At 39.6% G+C, this 20,176-nt stretch overlaps 1 protein-coding gene across 3 annotated transcripts in view; it reads left to right on the forward strand.

Annotated features, from left to right (window-relative positions):
- SLCO1C1 (solute carrier organic anion transporter family member 1C1) overlaps positions 1-1,025 on the forward strand; it is a 57,414-nt gene extending 56,389 nt beyond the window's left edge. For all 3 annotated transcript variants that reach the window (XM_004052843.4, XM_055358076.2, XM_055358075.2), the window contains one exon: positions 109-1,025. In XM_004052843.4, coding sequence (XP_004052891.2) covers positions 109-282 — 174 coding nt within the window. In that variant the 3' untranslated portion in view covers positions 283-1,025. The remainder of the gene's footprint in view (positions 1-108) is intronic.
- The last annotated feature ends 19,151 nt before the right edge of the window (positions 1,026-20,176 follow it).

Consider the following 20,176-nt stretch of genomic DNA (forward strand, 5'->3'; position numbering starts at 1 on the left):
CAAATCTACATTCTTAGAGAAAACCATCAGTATGATATTATTACCTTTTAAATTTTCTTTCAAGTTGGTTGTTGCATTAATTATAACAGAGATTCTCTCTTCTTCTAGACATATATATCTGGGACTAACTGTGATACTGGGCACAGTGTCAATTCTCCTAAGCATTGCAGTACTTTTCATTTTAAAGAAAAATTATGTTTCAAAACACAGAAGTTTTATAACCAAGAGAGAAAGAACAATGGTGTCTACAAGATTCCAAAAGGAAAATTACACTACAAGTGATCATCTGCTACAACCCAACTACTGGCCAGGCAAGGAAACTCAACTTTAGAAACATGATGACTGGAAGTCATGTCTTCTAATTGGTGGACATTTTGCAAACAAATAAATTGTAATCAAAAGAGCTCTAAATTTGTAATTTCTTTCTCCTCTCAAAAAATGTCGACTTTGTTTTGGTCCTAGGCATTAGGTAATATAACTGATAACAAATATACTGAAACATATAATGGAAGATGCAGATGATAAAACTAATTTTGAACTTTTTAATTTATATAAATTATTTTATATCATTTACTTATTTCACTTTATTTTGCTTTGTGCTCATTGATATATATTAGCTGTACTCCTAGAAGAACAATTGTCTCTATTGTCACACATGGTTATATTTAAAGTAATTTCTGAACTGTGTAATGTGTCTAGAGTAAGCAAATACTGCTAACAATTAACTCATACCTTGGGTTCCTTCAAGTATTACTCCTATAGTATTTTCTCCCATAGCTGTCTTCATCTGTGTATTTTAATAATGATCTTAGGATGGAGCAGAACATGGAGAGGAAGATTTCATTTTAAGCTCCTCCTTTTCTTTGAAATACAATAATTTATATAGAAATGTGGAGCAGCAAATTATATTGGGGATTAGAATTTTGAATTAATAGCTCTCCTACTATTAATTTACATGTGCTTTTTGTGTGGCGCTGTAAGTGACTATGGTTGTAAAGTAATAAAATTGATGTTAACATGCCCAATTATTGTTCTTTTATGAATTCAATGAATTTAAAACTATTGTTAAATATAATACTGCCCCACTTTAATATATGTAAGCAAGTTTCTACTTATATACATGACGTGTTCCTAAAACATGTTTGAAAGGTGAATTTCTGAAAGTCTACAATAAATGTAGGTGTTACAACAGGAATGGAGAGTGATGGATGAATTGATGGGAAGTCTGAGTGTGGTACCTTTTGGTGCTCCACCGGCCCACATCACAGGGCCTAGGGACTCCTGCGCAGGGAGATCCCCCTGGGACAGCCTGCCAGATAGCTCTGTTTCTCTGCAACTGAAAAAGTCAAGCCAAGAGTTTCTTTTCTTTTTTTTTTTTTTTAAGACGTAGTCTCACTCTGTTGCCCAGGCTGGAGTGCAATGGCGCGATCTCGGCTCACTGCAAGCTCTGCTTCCCGGGTTCACCCCATTCTCCTGACTCAGCTTACCAAGTAGCTGGGACTATCAGCGCCCGCCACCATGCCCGGCTAATTTTTTGTATTTTTAGTAGAAACGGGGTTTCACCGTGTTAGCCAGGATGATCTTGATCTCCTGACCTCGTGATCCACCCGCCTCGGCCTCCCAAAGTGCTGAGATTACAGGTGTGAGCCACCACGCCTGGCCAAGAGTTTCTTCTTTCCTGACTTCCTGGTGCTCTTCTGACGGGGGTTGGTAGGTTCAGCAGTCAAAAATCTTTAATCTTATCTCTATTATGTACAATATGTTTCTTCCTCCACCATAGCTGTAAAGAAAGGCTTAATCCTTCCAAGAAAAGCAGACTTAAGACAGAGACCACCCTAGTGAGGTATACTGTTTCTACTGCTGGCTCACCATCCAATTCTGTCTGCATTCTGTTAGTCCGGTACAATCCAGAGAAGACTAGATGAAAGGCAAAGCTGGGTTAGAAAAGATAACCTGAAGGACATTGCAGTCTAAGTGGGACCACAGAGTCCTTCAAATGCACAGGAGGACCCCTACTTACTCACGAGATTTTCAAGTTTACAATGGGCCCCCATAATTCTACTATGTACCAGCCACACCAAAAATCGTATTACTTAATCTGTGTAGCACTCTTAGTATCTGAATCCCCATTTTACAAATGAAACAGGCTAAGAGAGGTTAGATACATTGCTTAACATTGGAGGGGCACAGACAGGATTAAAACCAGGTTAAATCTAAAGTTATCTTTCCACCATACCAACCTGACCCTATAATGTTACACTAAACTGCTACTATTATTTGTAATGTCTCTGCATTACTTTATTTCACTGGATCAGTTTGCGCCTATAGTTGCTGTCATCTGTGTATTTCAGTACCATACAGGTCATCAACAACTACTATAAACCACACAAATAATTTATTTAGCATATTGTTTTCTCCAAATGTTGTTGATTTATATTTTGGAATACTGTAGTGCTAAGCCCAAAACATTTAAGTCGGATGATCAAGGATAATCCTTTAGAATTATGGAAACTTGGAATTGCAACACAGTTTTAGTAGCCTTTAGAACAATCAGCACACGTCAACAGGACACTCCCACCAGAGCAGTCTGTTTGAGGCATTTCTTGAAGCCTAAATCCAACAAGAAGGCCCAGCTCAAATATATGGCAGCCTCACTCACGTTTCCCCATTATGTTGCCTTCGAATTCCTGAACTCAAGCGATGTGCCTGCTTCAGCCTCCCCAGTAGCTAGGGTTAGGACTACAGGTGCAAACCACTGCTCCTTCAGGTGAAGTGATCATACAGTAAAACCAAAATCATTTGCATTCCTCTAATTTTCCCTTTATATATCAATCTTGCAAATATGAATGGGAAAAAAGGAGATAGAAAATTTGGAGTTGGAGAAAGAAGGAAATGTTCTCTAAATGTATATTAACTTTGTCAATTTATTTGAATTGGTGATGCTTGTTTTATATTTTGCTATTTTCGAAAATAAAGACTTTTTATTTCCAGTTTTGCTTCCAGCAGGCCTACTTCAGACCTGCTGCTCCCCTGCTAGCTTGTGAGCAAGAATCCTTTTTGTCATCCCTGTATGAACCTTACCCATAATAAATATTTACCGATTGGGGTGAGGAGTACACTTGTCAAGAGATTTCTTTGTAGAGATATAATTTAACTTCAAATTCTTCATCCTGCCTCCTACATGCTCTTTATTTCTCAAGGCTTTTTATCACAATATTTTGAAAAATAACTTCTTTACAAGTAAATTTCCAAACAGAAGAGTTTCCAATTTATTCTTGAATAACTTGAAAAATAAAAAACACAAAGGATGAATAAATGATGATCTTCTTATGAAAGAACTGAAGGTCAATTTAAAGGAAGCATATTTTTATGCACAACCGTTAATTTTACAGTGGAATTACATACATTAAACTCAGCTGTATAACAAATGAGGGTATCATTTAGTGGGAAATTGAATTTACTAAGAGGAACCCTCATATTTTAGATAAGTAAACTCATTTGACAGAGGTAAGCAGAATTTTTATGCCTCAGAAAGCACAATTAGTTTTTTATTTTTTAATTTTTTCAACAAACCAAACTCCTTTTCAGAAGTCAAGGAAATTCCCTCAGTTCCAAGACCAAACTTTTGAGGTAGAGCTGTGATTGATGTGTAGGATCCCACAATTGCTCCAAGTTCAATGGCAACATTATTCTCTTATTTTGCAGCCATGGACCCTAAAGGTGACCAGCATCCCCACTGAACATCTGATTCACTATAACCTTCAGACAGGTAAAGCTACAGCAATGTCATTTTATAGGTGGAGTGCCTTAAATTGGATTAAATGACTTACCCAATGTGGGTGTGTGCAAGCCAATGCTGGGTTCTTTCATTACCTCATGATTTCTATTAAAAACTAAAAACAATCTGAAGCCTCTAAAAACTGCTGGAAGAAATGTTGTGACCATCAGCATTTATGGAATTTACACTTAAATATTACATACCTATACTTGTACATAAAGAGAGATTCAAGAGATAAATTGACATATACTTGAGACTTGACATATACTTAATAATATAATCACTATTATATTAAATGAAACAATTTATATTAAGTACCCTCTGTATGTGTGCTAAATGCCTTAGACATTCTCAATTTTAAAGATTAAAATAGCTTTATGTGTAAGGTATTATTACTGACATTTTCAGATAGACAAACTGAGGCTTAAATAGTTAGTGATTTCTCCAAAGCCAATGAGTTTTAGCAGTTGGTGGAGCAAAGACTTAAACTGGAGTTTATCAGCTTCAAAAAGCCATGTTGTGCCTGCATTAATCTATATCCCAAATCACTGGCTTTCACTAACTCTGCTAAGAATCAAAATTTGGACATCGCAATTAGAAAAGTTTTAACACACTAAAACATATACATCGTTTAAAAAATGAAAAAAAAAATTGAAATGAGAAGTCATAGTCCTCTAGCCCACCTTGACTTCTATTCCTCAAAGGCAACAACTGACTACTCACTAGTTTAGTTTGTTGGCTTTTCTTTTCCTGTTTCTTTTTTAAAATGTTTATTTTTAGAAACAAGGGTCTCACTATGTTGCCTTTGAACTCCTGGGCTGAAGCCATGCTCCTGCCTCAGCCCCCCAAATAGTTAGGACTACAGGTGTGAGCCACTGTGCCTGGCTTGTTTGTTGGTTTTTTCGATGGTCACTTTCATATCTTTAAATGTACACTCATATGACTACTCTTGATTTACCAACTTTAGGCAATGTCTGTTGACTGTCTACTCTGATAGATTGGTACTAATGTCACTCACAAATCCTCCATTGTTCTTCTGTTACCTGTACATAGTAAGGTCACTAAGTACAGAGGTCACTATGTGCATTTTGCAAAATGAAAAACTTAGAACTTCCTAACTTCTCTCCAGGTCTTCAAACTCTCTTCCATCTCCCTCTTTATGCTAACTGTACCTTTACTTTTACATTGTTGAGAACAACATTTTTAGTCAGCTCTGTAGTCATACTAATCTAGGAAAGGCCTGAATAATCACCATGAAGATCAACGCCATCCACTCTCCATGGTATGAAAGCTCAGCACTTGAAAACAGAATGAGAGAGGGTAAAAAAAAAAAAAAAAAATTGAGGACCTACTACGTATCAGGCATTAGAGTCATATAACATTTAAATATTAATGTGTAATATTAAAATGTGTTTTCTGTCCAAATAATTTTGGAATATGTTGAGTTAATGATAACACTTATAACTGCAGAATCATAGATTCTTTATTATGATGGTGTACATTGTTGAACTTCTGCAGGGGATGATTATCTCACACTTCTTTGGCATTGAATTCATTTTTCTATAACAAGTCTTGAACATAATTTTCAATACAATATATTTAAAAAATACAATTTCATCCTTTTTTGTATTTTGCCGTCTTTGTCAAATTCTGGTATCAGAATTATGCAACTTTATAAAATTAACTAGAAAACTACTTAATTATTAATGTTTTGGAACAGTTTTTATAGCATAAGAATAATCTGTTCCTTTTACATTGGAAAGAATGTCTTAGCCTTTTTGAAAAATAATACTTTGAAAAGCTTTTGATTGGACATGGTAGCTTTTAAAAAGTATATGCTTGTTAATTCAACTTTGAAAATTTGTACTTTTTCTAGAAAAATTTAGATTTTTTTGTTTGAGACGGAGTCTCGCTCTGTCGCCCAGGCTGGAGGGTAGTGGCGCTATCTCAGCTCACTGCAAGCTCCACCTCCCAGGTTCACGCCATTCTCCTGCCTCAGCCTCCCAAGTAGCTGGGACTACAGGCGCCTGCCACCACGCCCAGCTAATGTTTTATATTTTTAGTAGAGATGGGGTTTCACCGTGTTAGCCAGGATAGTCTTAATCTCCTGACCTCGTGATCTGCCCGCCTTGGGCTCCCAAAGTGCTGGGTTTACGAGTGTGAGCCACTGCGCCTGGCCAAAAATTTAGATTTTTTAAAAGATAATTTCAGCTTTATAAACTTGGAGCACCCAAACTTAGTATTTCTTATTATGTTTCTTCTTTATTCCTAATTTGGAGTATTGAGTTTGTCTTTTTTTGTGCATTATGCTTGTCAGTTACTTATTCATTGAATTTTTCAAAGAAATGGCTTTTAAATTGTTTGCTATCTAATTGATTAATTTTTTGTTTAATTTTGTTACTTTCTTCCTTCTATTTTCTTTAGACATACTTTTGAAAATATTTTCCTAAATGATTGATTTGTAGGCTTGTAACTGTATTCTCTGGTTTAGTAATTCAAACATTAATTTGCTGCAATGTACAGCTTTATGATTCAAAAGGTTGAACATGCTGTAGCATCAGTGATGTTTCTCAAATTGTTTACAAATGCATTCTTGATTTTCTATTTGACTCAAAATTTCTATTTACTCTAGAAGGAGACTATTTAAAAATTTTCTTGTGTTTGGATATTTTAATTTAAACTTGTCTTTTAAAATCATCAATTTGTAAAAATGTTTTGGATTTTGAAGAAAAAGTATATTCTCTTATCATAGAGGAAAATAATGGAAATATATTTATCAAATCTAATTATGCTATTTGCATATTTGGTACTTATTCTGTTTTCTCTCTCAAGGCTTGAGAGTAGTAATATGCTAAAATTTTCCAATATAATCAAGTTTTTGTGAATTGTTTCCATTAAAAAGTTATTTTTATTTGTAGAATTTAATGTTATGTCTTATAACTATCATATTATTATGTATAGATTTGATTTTAAAAACTGCTATTCTTAATTTTTTTAAATTCTATTTTAATATTAATATTGCCATTTCTGCTATTTTATTGATTGATGTATCTTTGGTCCTCCCTTTACTTTTTAAATGTTTCTGTGTTTTGTTTATGGTTAGTTATTTTTTAACAGCAAGAAATTGGATTTTATTTTTACTTTATCTAAAATTTTGTCTATTATTAAAGAAGTTTAATTGTCATACCAGATGTTTGCCTTTACTTCTGTTTCATGGTTTATTACTTTTTTTAATGTTTCCTTATGGTTTTTCTTTTATTCTTTCATATGCTAAATGTATCATATTTTTACTTTCTGTATTTTTGCTAGAAATATGGAAGTATTTTAGCAAACTGAAAATTATTTTGTAATTAATGACCTGCAAATTATAAAAATCTATCATAACAATAACCATCTCTACTTAGAAATACCAAGAATTGAATAATAAATACTGTTTATTGATTCCCTTTGTATAAAAGTCTTAAATATTTTTACTTCCTGTCTCCTTTTTTACCCACGATGCCAAGATTTTTTGCTAATATAATCAAGAATTTAAGAACTAAATTATTAATAAATTAATTCTACTTTATGTTTTCTATTGGCTATATAAACAAATCTACAAAGAATATTTTATGCATTTACCTTTTTTTCCTCTCTTCATTTATTTCTTTAAAATGGATTCCTGGAGACAGTGTTTCAAACATATTAACCAATAGCATTCAAGAAAGGAAAGGTAACAGAGTATAACACAAACAGCGTTTAAAATATTAGCTTCTCCTAAACTTTCACCAAGTTATTGATTTATAAGTTAAAAATGGCATTTCAATGTTTTACTTTTAATGTATTTGCATAAAAATACATGAAATTGTGTATTTTCACAAATACACGATTTGTGAATAGTGAGTTTGAACTTTTATTAGTGCACTGGTCATATCTACTTTTTTAATAAATAAGTTCACAGTCTCTTAAAATATTTTTATCTGGGTATTTATCTTATCAATGATATTAGCCTTTGACAGGTCCCATGTTTTCTAATTATGTTTTTTAATTTGAAGTCTTAATTTAAAATTTTATTTTATGTAATTTTGACTCACAGTTTTTAAAAATGTTTATATAATTTTATATCTCCTTTCTCAACAGATTTTATACTTGCATGTGTGCTTAAAATTGTTTTCTTACCTTAAGATGGATAATTACCTACATTTATCTACACTTTATGATATAATTTCTAAAATTAAGATGTTTAATACACATGGATTTATTTCGACGTTCTATTTTGAAGTAAGGAAACATTATTTGGATGATGGTTGGCCACTTGTTCCAGTTCTGATTATTGAAAAATCCCTGTTTTATATGTTTAAGAACTACTATATTATGAGTGTTTGGAGACTTACGAATCTCATTAATATGCCTATTTCTGACCATGATTATACCATGTAAGAATTACATATGTATATTATAAAAATACATTTTAATTGCTGGCAGCGCATATCCTCCTTTGAATGATTCAAAGTTTCTTAAATATGTTCATTCATATTTATTTCTTCTGGATACATTCAAGATTTTTTTTCAGGTTCTAATAGTACCAAGGTTGGGCATGGTTGCTCATGTCTGTAATTCTAACATTTCACGAGGCTGAGGTGGGAGGATCAATCACTTAAGGCCAGAAGTTCGAGGTTACAGTGAGCTATAATCATGCCACTGCACTCTAGACTGGGCCTTAGAGCAGGACACTGTCTCTTTTTTAAAAAGTTTCTGGCCTGGCGCGGTGGCTGACGCCTGTAATCCCAGCACTTTGGGAGACCGAGGAGGGCAGATCACGAGGTCAAGAGATTGAGACCATCCTGGCCAACATGGTGAAACCCCGTCTCTACTAAAGATACAAAAATTAGCTGGGCGTGGTGCCTGTAGTCCCAGCTGGTTGGGTGGCTGAGGCAGGAGAATCACTTCAACCGGGAGGCGGAGGCTGCAGTGAGCCGAGATTGTGCCACTGCACTCCAGCCTGGTGACAGAGCAAGACTCCATCTCAAAAAAGAAAAGAAAAAAAAAAGGCAGAAAAAATATTCCAGGGAAGCAGAAACCAAAGACATGCAGTAGTAGCTATATTTATATAAGACAAAAAGACTTTAAGCAAAAAGAAATTAAAATAAAAATATAAAAAGAAACAAAAATGGTCATTATTTTAGATAAAGGGCTCAATTCAGCAAGAGAATATACCAGTCATAAATATATATGCCCCCAACACTAGAACACCCAGATATATAAATATTATTACAGCTAAAAAGAGAGACAGACCTCAATGCAGTAATAGTTGGACACTTCAATAATCCACTTTAAGCGATTAGATAGCTCAGCTAGACAGAAATTTGACTAGGAAACATCAGGCTTGATCTGCACTACCGACCAAATGAACCTAACAGACATTTAAAGAACATTATTTCCAACAGCTGCTGAATACACATTATTCTCATTAGCATATGAAACATTCTCCAGGATAGACTATATGTTAGGCCATCAAACAAGTTTCAACACACTTTTAAAAAACAAAATCTCATCAAGTACGTTCTCAGGACATAATGAACTAAAAGTGTAAATTAATAACAAGAGGAAGTTTAGAAACGGTACAAACACACGTAAATTAAGAAACATGCTCCTGACAGATCATTAGGTCGGTGAAGAAACTAAGAAGAAAATGTACAAAAAATTGAAAGAAAAATGAAAACACAACATACAAAAATCTATGAGATATAGCAAAAGCAGTGCAAAGAGAGGTCAACTTATAGCAATTAATAAATAACAAACAAATTTTTTCACACTGTTATAAAGAAATAAAAGGAATTCTCACAGTATTTCAAAAAACATTGATGAGGGAATTCCTACTAAGTCATTCTATAAGGCTTGCATTACTCACATTCGAAAACCACACAGGAGCACAAAAAACAACAAAAACAAACTACACGAAAACTATCCCTGATGAACATAGACAAGTCTTTAACAAAATATTTGTACACTGAATTCAAAAACCCATCAAAAAGGTAACACACCATAATCATGTGGGATTTGTCCCAGAGATGCAAGGATGATTCAACATATGCAAATCAATGATTGTGATACATCACATCAACACAATAAAAAATGAAAACTATGTGATCATCTCAATAGATGCAGAAAAGTACTTAATAATATTAAACATCCCTCTCATGATAAAACCACAACAAATTAGGAACTGAAGGAACACATTTCAGCATAATAAAAGCCATATATGACATCTCCAGAGCTAACATCATACAGAATGGAGAGAAGCAGAAAGCTTTTCCTCTAAGGACTGGAAGATTAGAATGTCTAATTTCGTCACTCTCATTCAATATAGTAATGACTGGAAGTCCTAGCCAGAGCAGTTAGGAAATAAAATAAAAGACACGAGAGTATGTGTTTCAACACAGAGCTCAGCCGGCTACCTCTCCCAGCTGCTAGAAAACACTTTGTGGAAACACATATTTGGTGAAAAATCACATTTCACTAAAGACAGTTCGAATTCTGAAGACAATTTTCTTTGCTATGGCTGAAAACCACACTTTCCCAAACCAAATTACAGTGAAGAACACAGCATAGGCACAGAAGAAAATGTGTAAGAACCTGGAGTCCAGAGGAACCAAGATGGCCGAATAGGAACAGCTCCGGTCTACAGCTCCCAGCGTGAGCAACGCAGAAGATGGGTGATTTCTGCATTTCCATCTGAGGTACCAGGTTCATCTCACTGTCAGGCCTCTGAGCCCAAGCCAAGCCATCGCGTCCCCTGTGACTTGCATGTATACGCCCAGATGGCCTGAAGTAACTGTAGAATCACAAAAGAAGTGAATATGCCCTGCCCCACCTTAACTGATGACATTCCACCACAAGAGAAGTGTAAATGGCTGGTCCTTGCCTTAAGTGATGACATTACCTTGTGAAAGTCCTTTTCCTGGCTCATCCTGGCTCAAAAACACCCCCACTGAGCACCTTGCGACCCCCACTCCTGCCCGCTAGAGAACAAACCCCCTTTGACTGTAACTTTCCTTTACCTACCCAAATCCTATAAAATGGCCCCACCCTTATCTCCCTTCACTGACTTTTCGGACTCAGCCCACCTGCACCCAGGTGAAATAAACAGCTTTATTGCTCACACAAAGCCTGTTTGGTGTTCTCTTCACACAGACGCGAGTGAAATTTGGTACCGTGACTCGGATCGGGGGACCTCCCTTGGGAGATCAATCCCCCGTCCTCCTGCTCTTTGCTCCATGAGAAAGATCCACCTACGACCTCAGGTCCTTAGACCGACCAGCCCAAAAAACATCTCACCAATTTCAAATCCGGTAAGCGGCCTCTTTTGACTCTCTTCTCCAACCTCCCACACTATCCCTCAGCCTCTTTCTCCTTTCAATCTTGGTGCCACACTTCAATCTCTCCCTTCTCTTAATTTCAATTCCTTTCATTTTCTGGTAGAGACAAAGGAGACACGTTTTATCCGTGGACCCAAAACTCTGGCACTGGTCATGGACTGGGAAGGCAGCCTTCCCTTGGTGTTTAATCATTGCAGGGGCACCTGATTATTCACCCACGTTTCAAAGGTGTCAGACCACACAGGGATGCCTGCCTTGGTCCTTCACCCTTAGTGGCAAGTCCCGCTTTTCTGGGGAAGGGGCAAGTACCCCAACCCCTTCTCTCCTTGTCTCTACCCCTTCTCTGTTTTTCTGGGAGAGGGGCAAGTACCCCTCAACCCGTTCTCCTTCACTCTTAGCGGCAAGTCCCGCTTTTCTGGGAGAGGGGCAAGTACCCCTCAACCCGTTCTCCTTCACTCTTAGCGGCAAGTCCCGCTTTTCTGGGAGAGGAGCAAGTACCCCTCAACCCCTTCTCCTTCACCCTTAGTGGCAAGTCCCACTTTTCTAGAGGGCAAGAACCCCCAATCCCTTATTTTCATGCCCCAACCTCTTATCTCTGTACCCTAATCCCTTATTTCCATGCCCCAACCTCTTATCTCTGTGCTCCAATCCCTTATTTCCGTGCCCCAACCTCTTATCTCTGCACCCCAATCCCTTATTTCCACACCCCAACCTCTTATCTCTGTGCCCCAATCCCTTATTTCCGTGCCCCAACCCTTTCTCTGCTTTTCTGGAGGGCAAGAACCCCCCACCCCTTCTCCATGTCTCTACTCTTTTCTCTGGGCTTGCCTCCTTCACTATGGGCAAGCTTCCACCTTCCATTCCTCCTTCTTCTCCCTTAGCCTGTATTCTTAAGAACTTAAAACCTCTTCAACTCTCACCTGACCTAAAATCTAAGCATCTTTTTTTCTTCTGCAATGCCGCTTGACCCCAATACAAACTCGACGGTAGTTCCAAATAGCCAGAAAAATGGCAGTTTCAATTTTTCCATCCTACAAGACCTAAATAATTCTTGTCGTAAAATGGGCAAATGGTCTGAGGTGCCTGATGTCCAGGCATTCTTTTACACATCAGTCCCTTCCTAGTCTCTGCCCAATGCAATTCATCCCAAATCTTCCTTCTTTCCCTCCCGCCTGTCCCCTCAGTCCCAACCCCAAGCGTTGCTAAGTCTTTCTAATCTTCCTTTTCTACAGACCCATCTGACCTCTCCCCTCCTTGCCAGGCTGAGCTAAGTCCCAATTCTTCCTCAGCCTCTGCTCCTCCACCCTATAATCCTTTTATCACCTCCCCTCCTCACACCTGGTCTGGCTTACAGCTTTGTTCCCTGACTAGCCCTCCCCCACCTGCCCAGCAATTTACTCTTAAAAAGGTGGCTACAGATAAAGGCATAGTCAAGGTTAATGTTCCTTTTTCTTTATCCCAAATCAGAAGTGTTTAGGCTCTTTTTCATCAAATATAAAAACCCAGCCCAGTTCATGGCTCATTCAACAGCAACCCTGAGACGCTTTACAGCCCTAGACCCTAAAATGTTAAAAGGCCATCTTATTCTCAATATACATTTTATTACCCAATCTGCTCCCAACATTAAATAAAACTCCAAAAATTGGAATCTTGCCCTCAAACCCCACAACAGGACTTAATTAACCTCACTTTCAAGGTGCACAATAATAAAACAAAGTTGCAATTCCTTGCCTCCACTGTGAAACAAACCCCAGCCACATCTCCAGCACACAAGAACTTCCAAACACCTGAACCGCAGCGGCCAGGCATTCCTCCAGAACCTCCTCCCCCAGGAGCTTGCTACAAGTGCCAAAAATCTGGCCACCGAGCCAAGTAATGCCCGCAGCCCGGGATTCCTCCTAAGCCATGTCCCATCTGTGCGGGACCCCACTAGAAATTGGACTGTTCAACTCACCTGGCAGCCACTCCCAGAGCCCCTGGAACTCTGGCCCAAGGCTGTCTGACTGACTCCTTCTTGGCTTAGCGGCTAAAGACTGACACTGCCCGATCACCTGGGAAGCTCCTAAACCATCACGAAAGCTGAGCTTCGGGTAACTCTCACAGTGGAAAGTAAGCCCGTCCCCTTCTTAATCAATACGGAAGCTACTCACTCCCCATTACCTTCTTTTCAAGGGCCTGTTTCCCTTGCCTCCATAACTGTTGTAGGTATTGATGGCCAGGCTGCTAAACCCCTGAAAACTCCCCAACTCTGGTGCCAACTTGGAAAACACTCTTTTATGCACTCTTTTTTAGTTATCCACACCTGCCCAGTTCCCTTATTAGGCCGAGATATTTTAACCAAATTATCTGCTTCCCTGACTATTCCTGGACTACAGCTGCATCTCATTGCTGCCCTTCTCCCCAACCCAAAGCCTCCTGCGCATCTTCCTCTCCTATTCCCCCACCTTAACCCACAAGTATGGGACATCTCCACTCCTTCCCTGGCAACTGATCACATGCCTGTTACCATCCCATTAAAACCTAATCACCCTCACCCCACTCAACGCCAATATCCCATCCCACAGCACGCTTTAAAAGGATTAAAGCCTATTATCACTCGCCTGCTACAGCATGGGCTTCTAAAACCTATAACTCTCCTTACAATTCCCCCATTTTTCCTGTCCAAAAACCGGACAAGTCTTACAGATTAGTTCAGGATCTGCGCCTTATCAACCAAATTGTTTTGGCTATGCACCCCATGGTGCCAAATCCAAATACCCTCCTATCCTCAATACCTGCCTCTACAACCCATTATTCTGTTCTAGATCTCAAACATGCTTTCTTTACTATTCCTTTGCACCCTTAATCCCAGCCTCTCTTCGCTTTCACTTGGACTGACCCTGACACCCATCAAGCTCAGCAAATTACCTAGGCTGTACAGCCGCAAAGCTTCACAGACAGCCCCCATTACTTCAATCAAGCCCAAATTTCTTCCTCATCTGTTACCTATCTCGGCATAATTCTCATAAAAACACATGTGCTCTCCCTGCCAATCGTGTCCGACTGATCTCTCAAATCCCAGCACCTTCTACAAAACAACTCCTTTCCTTCCTAGGCATGGTTAGCATGGTCAGAATTCTTACACAAGAGCCAGGACCACACCCTGTAGCCTTTCTGTCCAAACAACTTGACCTTACTGTTTTAGCCTAGCCCTCATGTCTGCGTGCAGCGGCTGCCGCTGCTTTAATACTTCTAGAGGCCCTCAAAATCACAAACTATGCTCAACTCACTCTCTACAGTTCTCATAACTTCCAAAATCTATTTTCTTCCTCATACATGATGCATGTACTTTCTGCTCCCCGGCTCCTTCAGCTGTACTCACTCTTTCTTAAGTCTCCACAATTACCATTGTTCTTGCCCCGGACTTCAATCCGGCCTCCACATTATTCCAGATACCACACCTGTCCCCCATGACTGCACCTCTCTGATCCACCTGACATTCACCCCATTTCCCCACATTTCCTTCTTCCCTGTTCCTCACCCTCATCACACTTAGTTTATTGATGGCAGTTCCACCAGGCCTAATCACCACACACCAGCAAAGGCAGGCTATGCTATAGTACAAGCCACTAGCCCACCTCTTAGAACCTCTCATTTCCTTTCCAGCATGGAAATCTATCCTCAAAGAAATAATTTCTCAGTGTTCCATCTGCTATTCTACTACTACTCATGGATTATTCAGGCCCCCTCCCTTCCCTACACATCAAGCTCAAGGATTTTCCCCAACCCAGGACTGGCAAATTAGCTTTACTCAACATGCCCCAAGTAAGATAACTAAAATACCTCTTAGTCTAGGTAGATACTTTCACTGGATAAGTAGAGTCCTTTCCTATAGGGTCTGAGAAGGCCACTGCAGTCATTTCTTCCCTTCTGTCAGACATAATTCCTCAGTTTAGCCTTCCCACCTCTATACAGTCTGATAACGGACCAACCGTTATTAGTCAAATCAGCCAAGCATTTTTTCAGGCTCTTAGTATTCAGTGACAGACTAATGGTCTATTAAAAACACACCTCACCCAGCTCAGCCACCAACTTAAGAAGGACTGGACAATACTTTTACCACTTTTGCTTCTCAGAATTCAGGCCAGTCCTCGGAATGCAACAAGATAACAGCCCATATAAGCTCCTGTATAGACGCTCCTTTTTATTAGGCCCCAGTCTCATTACAGACACCAGACCAACTTAGACTGTGCCCCCAAAAAACTTGTCATCCCTACTATCTTCTGTCTAGTCATACTCCTATTCACCGTTCTCAACTACTCATACATGCCCTGCTCGTGTTTACTCTGTTTCTCCAAGCCATCACAGCTGATATCTCCTGGTACTGTCCCCAAACCGCCACTCTTAACACTTAAAGTAAATAAATAATCTTTGCTGGCAAAGCTATGCTGAACCTCCTTAGGCACTCTGTAAATAGATGTCCTAGGTCCTCCCAATTCTTAGTCCTTTAATACCTGTTTTTCTCCTTCTCTTATTCCATTTAGTTTTTCAATTAATACAAAACTGTATCCAGGCCACCACCAATAATTCTACATGACAAATGTTTCTTCTAACAACCCCACAATATCACCCCTTACCACAAAATCTTCCTTCAGCTTAATCGCTCCCACTTTAGGTTCCCACGCCACCCCTAATCCTGCTGGAAGCAGCCCTGAGAAACATCACCCATTATCTCTCCACACCATCCCCCAAAAATTTTCGCCACCCCAACACTTCAACACTATTTTGTTTTATTTTTCTTATGAATATAAGAAGGCAGGAATGTCAGGCCTCTCAGCACAAGCCAAGCCATCACATCCCCTGTGACTTGCATGTATATGCCCAGATGGCCTGAAGTAACTGAAGAATCACAAAAGAAGTGAATATGCCCTGCCCCACCTTAACTGATGACATTCCACCACAAAAGAAGTATAAATGGCCAGTCCTTGCCTTAAGTGATGTCATTACCTTGTGAAAGTCCTTTTCGTGGCTCATCCTGGCTCAAAAACACCCCCACTGAGCACCTTGCGACCCCCACTCCTGCCCGCCAGAGAACAAACCCCCTCTGACTGTAATTTTCCTTTACCTACCCAAATCCTATAAAATGGCCCCACCCTTATCTCCCTTCACTGACTCTTTTTTCGGACTCAGCCCACCTGCACCCAGGTGAAATAAACAGCTTTATTGCTCACACAAAGCCTGTTTGGTGGTCTCTTCACACGGACGTGAGTGAAACTCACTAGGAAGTGCCAGACAGTGGGCGCAGGTCAGTGGGTGCAGCATACTGTGCACCAGCCAAAGCAGGGCGAGGCATTGCCTCACTCGGGAAGCACAAGGGGTCAGGGAGTTCCCTTTCCTAGTGAAAGAAAGGGGTGACAGATGGCACCTGGAAAATCGGGTAACTCCCACCCGAATACTGTGCTTTTCCGACCGGCTTAAAAAACGGCACACCAGGAGATTATATCCGGCACCTGGCTCGGAGGGTCCTACAGCCACAGAGTCTCGCTGATTGCTAGCACAGCAGTCTGAGATCAAACTGCAATGCAGCAGCGAGGCTGGGGGAGGGGCGCCCACCATTGCCCAGGCTTGCTTAGGTAAGCAAAGCAGCCGGGAAGCTCCAACTGGGTGGAGCCCACCACAGCTCAAGGAGGCCTGCTTGCCTCTGTAGGCTCCACCTCTGGGGGCAGGGCACAGACAAACAAAAAGACAGCAGTAACCTCTGCAGACTCAAATGTCCCTGTCTGACAGCTTTGAAGAGAGCAGTGGTTCTCCCAGCACGCAGCTGGAGATCTGAGAAAGGGCGGACTGCCTCCTCAAGAGGGTCCCTGACCCCTGACCCCCGAGCAGCCTAACTGGGAGGCACCCCCCAGTAGGGGCAGACTGACACCTCACACGGCCGGGTACTCCTCTGAGACAAAACTTCCAGAGGAAAGATCAGACAGCAGCATTCACGGTTCATGAAAAACCCCTGTTCTGCAGACACCGCTGCTGATAACCAGGCAAACAGGGTCCAGAGTGGACCTCTAGCAAACTCCAACAGACCTGCAGCTGAGGGTCCTGTCTGTTAGAAGGAAAACAAACAAACAGAAAGGACATCCACACCAAAAACCCATCTGTACATCACCATCATCAAAGACCAAAAGTAGATAAAACCACAAAGATGGGGAAAAAACAGAACATAAAAACTGGAAACTCTAAAAAGCAGAGCGCCAATCCTCCTCCAAAGGAATGCAGTTCCTCACCAGCAATGGAACAAAGCTGGATGGAGAATGACTTTGATGAGTTGAGAGAAGAAGGCTTCAGATGATCAAACTACACTGAGCTACAGGAGGAAATTCAAACCAAAGGCAGAGAAGTTGAAAACTTTGAAAAAAATTTAGATGAATGTATAACTGGAATAACCAATACAGAGAAGTGCTTAAAGGAGCTGATGGAGCTGAAAGCCAAGGCTCTAGAACTACCTGAAGAATGCAGAAGCCCCAGGAGGCGATGCAATCAACTGGAAGAAAGGGTTATCGCTGATGGAAGATGAAACAAATGAAATGAAGCGAGAAGGGAGGTTTAGAGAAAAAAGAATAAAAAGAAATGAACAAGGCCCCCAAGAAATATGGGACTATGTGAAAAGACCAAATCTATGTCTGATTGGTGTACCTGAAAGTGACGGGGAGAAGGGAACCAAGTTGGAAAACACTCTGCAGGATATTATCCAGGAGAACTTCCCCAACCTAGCAAGGCAGGCCAACATTCAGATTCAGGAAATACAGAGAACTCCACAAAGGTACTCCTCGAGAAGAGCAACTCCAAGACACATAATTGTCAGATTCACCAAAGTTGAAATGAAGGAAAAAATGTTAAGGACAGCCAGAGAGAAAGGCTGGGTTACCCTCAAAGGGAAGCCCATCAGACTAACAGCAGATCTCTCAGCAGAAACTCTATAAGCCAGAAGAGAGTGGGGGCCAATATTCAACATTCTTAAAGAAAAGAATTTTCAACCCAGAATTTCATATCCAGCCAAACTAAGCTTCATAAGTGAAGGAGAAATAAAATACTTTACAGACAAGCAAATGCTGAGAGATTTTGTCACCACCAGGCCTGCCCTAAAAGAGCTCCTGAAGGAAGCACAAAACATGGAAAGGAACAACCAGTACCGGCCACTGCAAAATCATGCCAAAATGTAAAGACCATTGAGAGTAGGAAGAAACTGAATCAACTAATGAGCAAAATAACCAGCTAACATCATAATGACAGGATCAAATTCACACATAACAATATTAACTTTAAATGTAAATGGACTAAATGCTCCAATTAAAGACACAGACTGGCAAATTGGATAAAGAGTCAAGACCAATCAGTGTGCTGTATTCAGGAAACCCATCTCATGTGCAGAGACACACATAGGCTCAAAATAAAGGGATAGAGGAAGATCTACCAAGCAAATGGAAAACAAAAAAAGGCAGGGGTTGCAATCCTAGTCTCTGATAAAACAGACTTTAAACCAACAAAGATCAAAAGAGACAAAGAAGGCCATCACATAATGGTAAAGGGATCAATTCAACAAGAACAGCTAACTATCCTAAATATATATGCACCCAATATAGGAGCACCCAGATTCATAAAGCAAGTCCTGAGTGACCTACAAAGAGACTTAGACTCCCACACATTAATAATGGGAGACTTTAACACCCCACTGTCAACATTAGACAGATCAACGAGACAGAAAGTTAACAAGGATATCCAGGAATTGAACTCAGCTCTGCACCAAGTGAACCTAATAGACATCTACAGGACTCTCCACCCCAAATCAACAGAATATACATTTTTTTCAGCACTACACCACACCTATTCCAAAATTGACCACATACTTGGAAGTAAAGCTCTCCTCAGCAAATGTAAAAGATCAGAAATTATAACAAACTGTCTCTCAGACCACAGTGCAATCAAAATAGAACTCAGGATTAAGAAACACACTCAAAACCACTCAACTACATAGACACTGAACAACCTACTCCTGAATGACTACTGGGTACATAACGAAATGAAGGCAAAAATAAAGATGTTCTTTGAAACCAAGGAGAACAAAGACACAACATATCAGAATCTCTGGGACACATTCAAAGCAGTGTGTAGAGGGAAATTTATAGCACTAAATGCCCACAGGAGAAAGCAGGAAAGATCCAAAATTGACACCCTAACATCACAATTAAAAGAACTAGAAAAGCAAGAGGAAACACATTCAAAAGCTGGCAGAAGGCAAGAAATAACTAAAATCAGAGCAGAACTGAAGGAAATAGAGACACAAAAAACCCTTCAAAAATTAATGAATCCAGGAACTGGTTTTTTGAAAGCATCAACAAAATTGATAGACTGCTAGCAAGATTAATAAAGAAGAAAAGAGAGAAGAATCAAATAGACACAATAAAAAATGATAAAGGGGATATCACCACTGATCCCACAGAAATACAAACTACCATCAGAGAATGCTACAAACACCTCTATGCGAATAAACTAGAAAATCTAGAAGAAATGGATAAATTTCTCAACACATACACTCTCCCAAGACTAAACCAGGAAGAAGTTGAATCTCTGAATAGACCAATAACAGGATCTGAAATTGAGGCAATAATCAATAGCTTAGCAACCAAAAAGAGTCCAGGACCAGATGGATTCACAGCCGAATTCTACCAGAGGTACAAGGAGGAACTGGGACCATTCCTTCTGAAACTATTCCAATCAATAGAAAAAGAGGGAATCCTCCCTAACTCATTTTATGAGGCCAGCATCATCCTGATACCAAAGCCGGGCAGAGACACAACCAAAAAAGAGAATTTTAGACCAATATCCTTGATGAATATTGATGCAAAAATCCTCAATAAAATACTGGCAAAGTGAATCCAGCAGCACATCAAAACGCTCATCCACCATGATCAAGTGGGCTTCATCCCTGGGATGCAAGGCTGGTTCAATATATGCAAATCAATAAATGTAATCCAGCATATAAACAGAACCAAAGACAAAAACCACA

Source organism: Gorilla gorilla, chromosome 10 (genome assembly GCF_029281585.2).
Source record: "Gorilla gorilla gorilla isolate KB3781 chromosome 10, NHGRI_mGorGor1-v2.1_pri, whole genome shotgun sequence".
In the NCBI taxonomy this organism is placed as follows: Eukaryota; Metazoa; Chordata; class Mammalia; order Primates; family Hominidae; genus Gorilla; species Gorilla gorilla.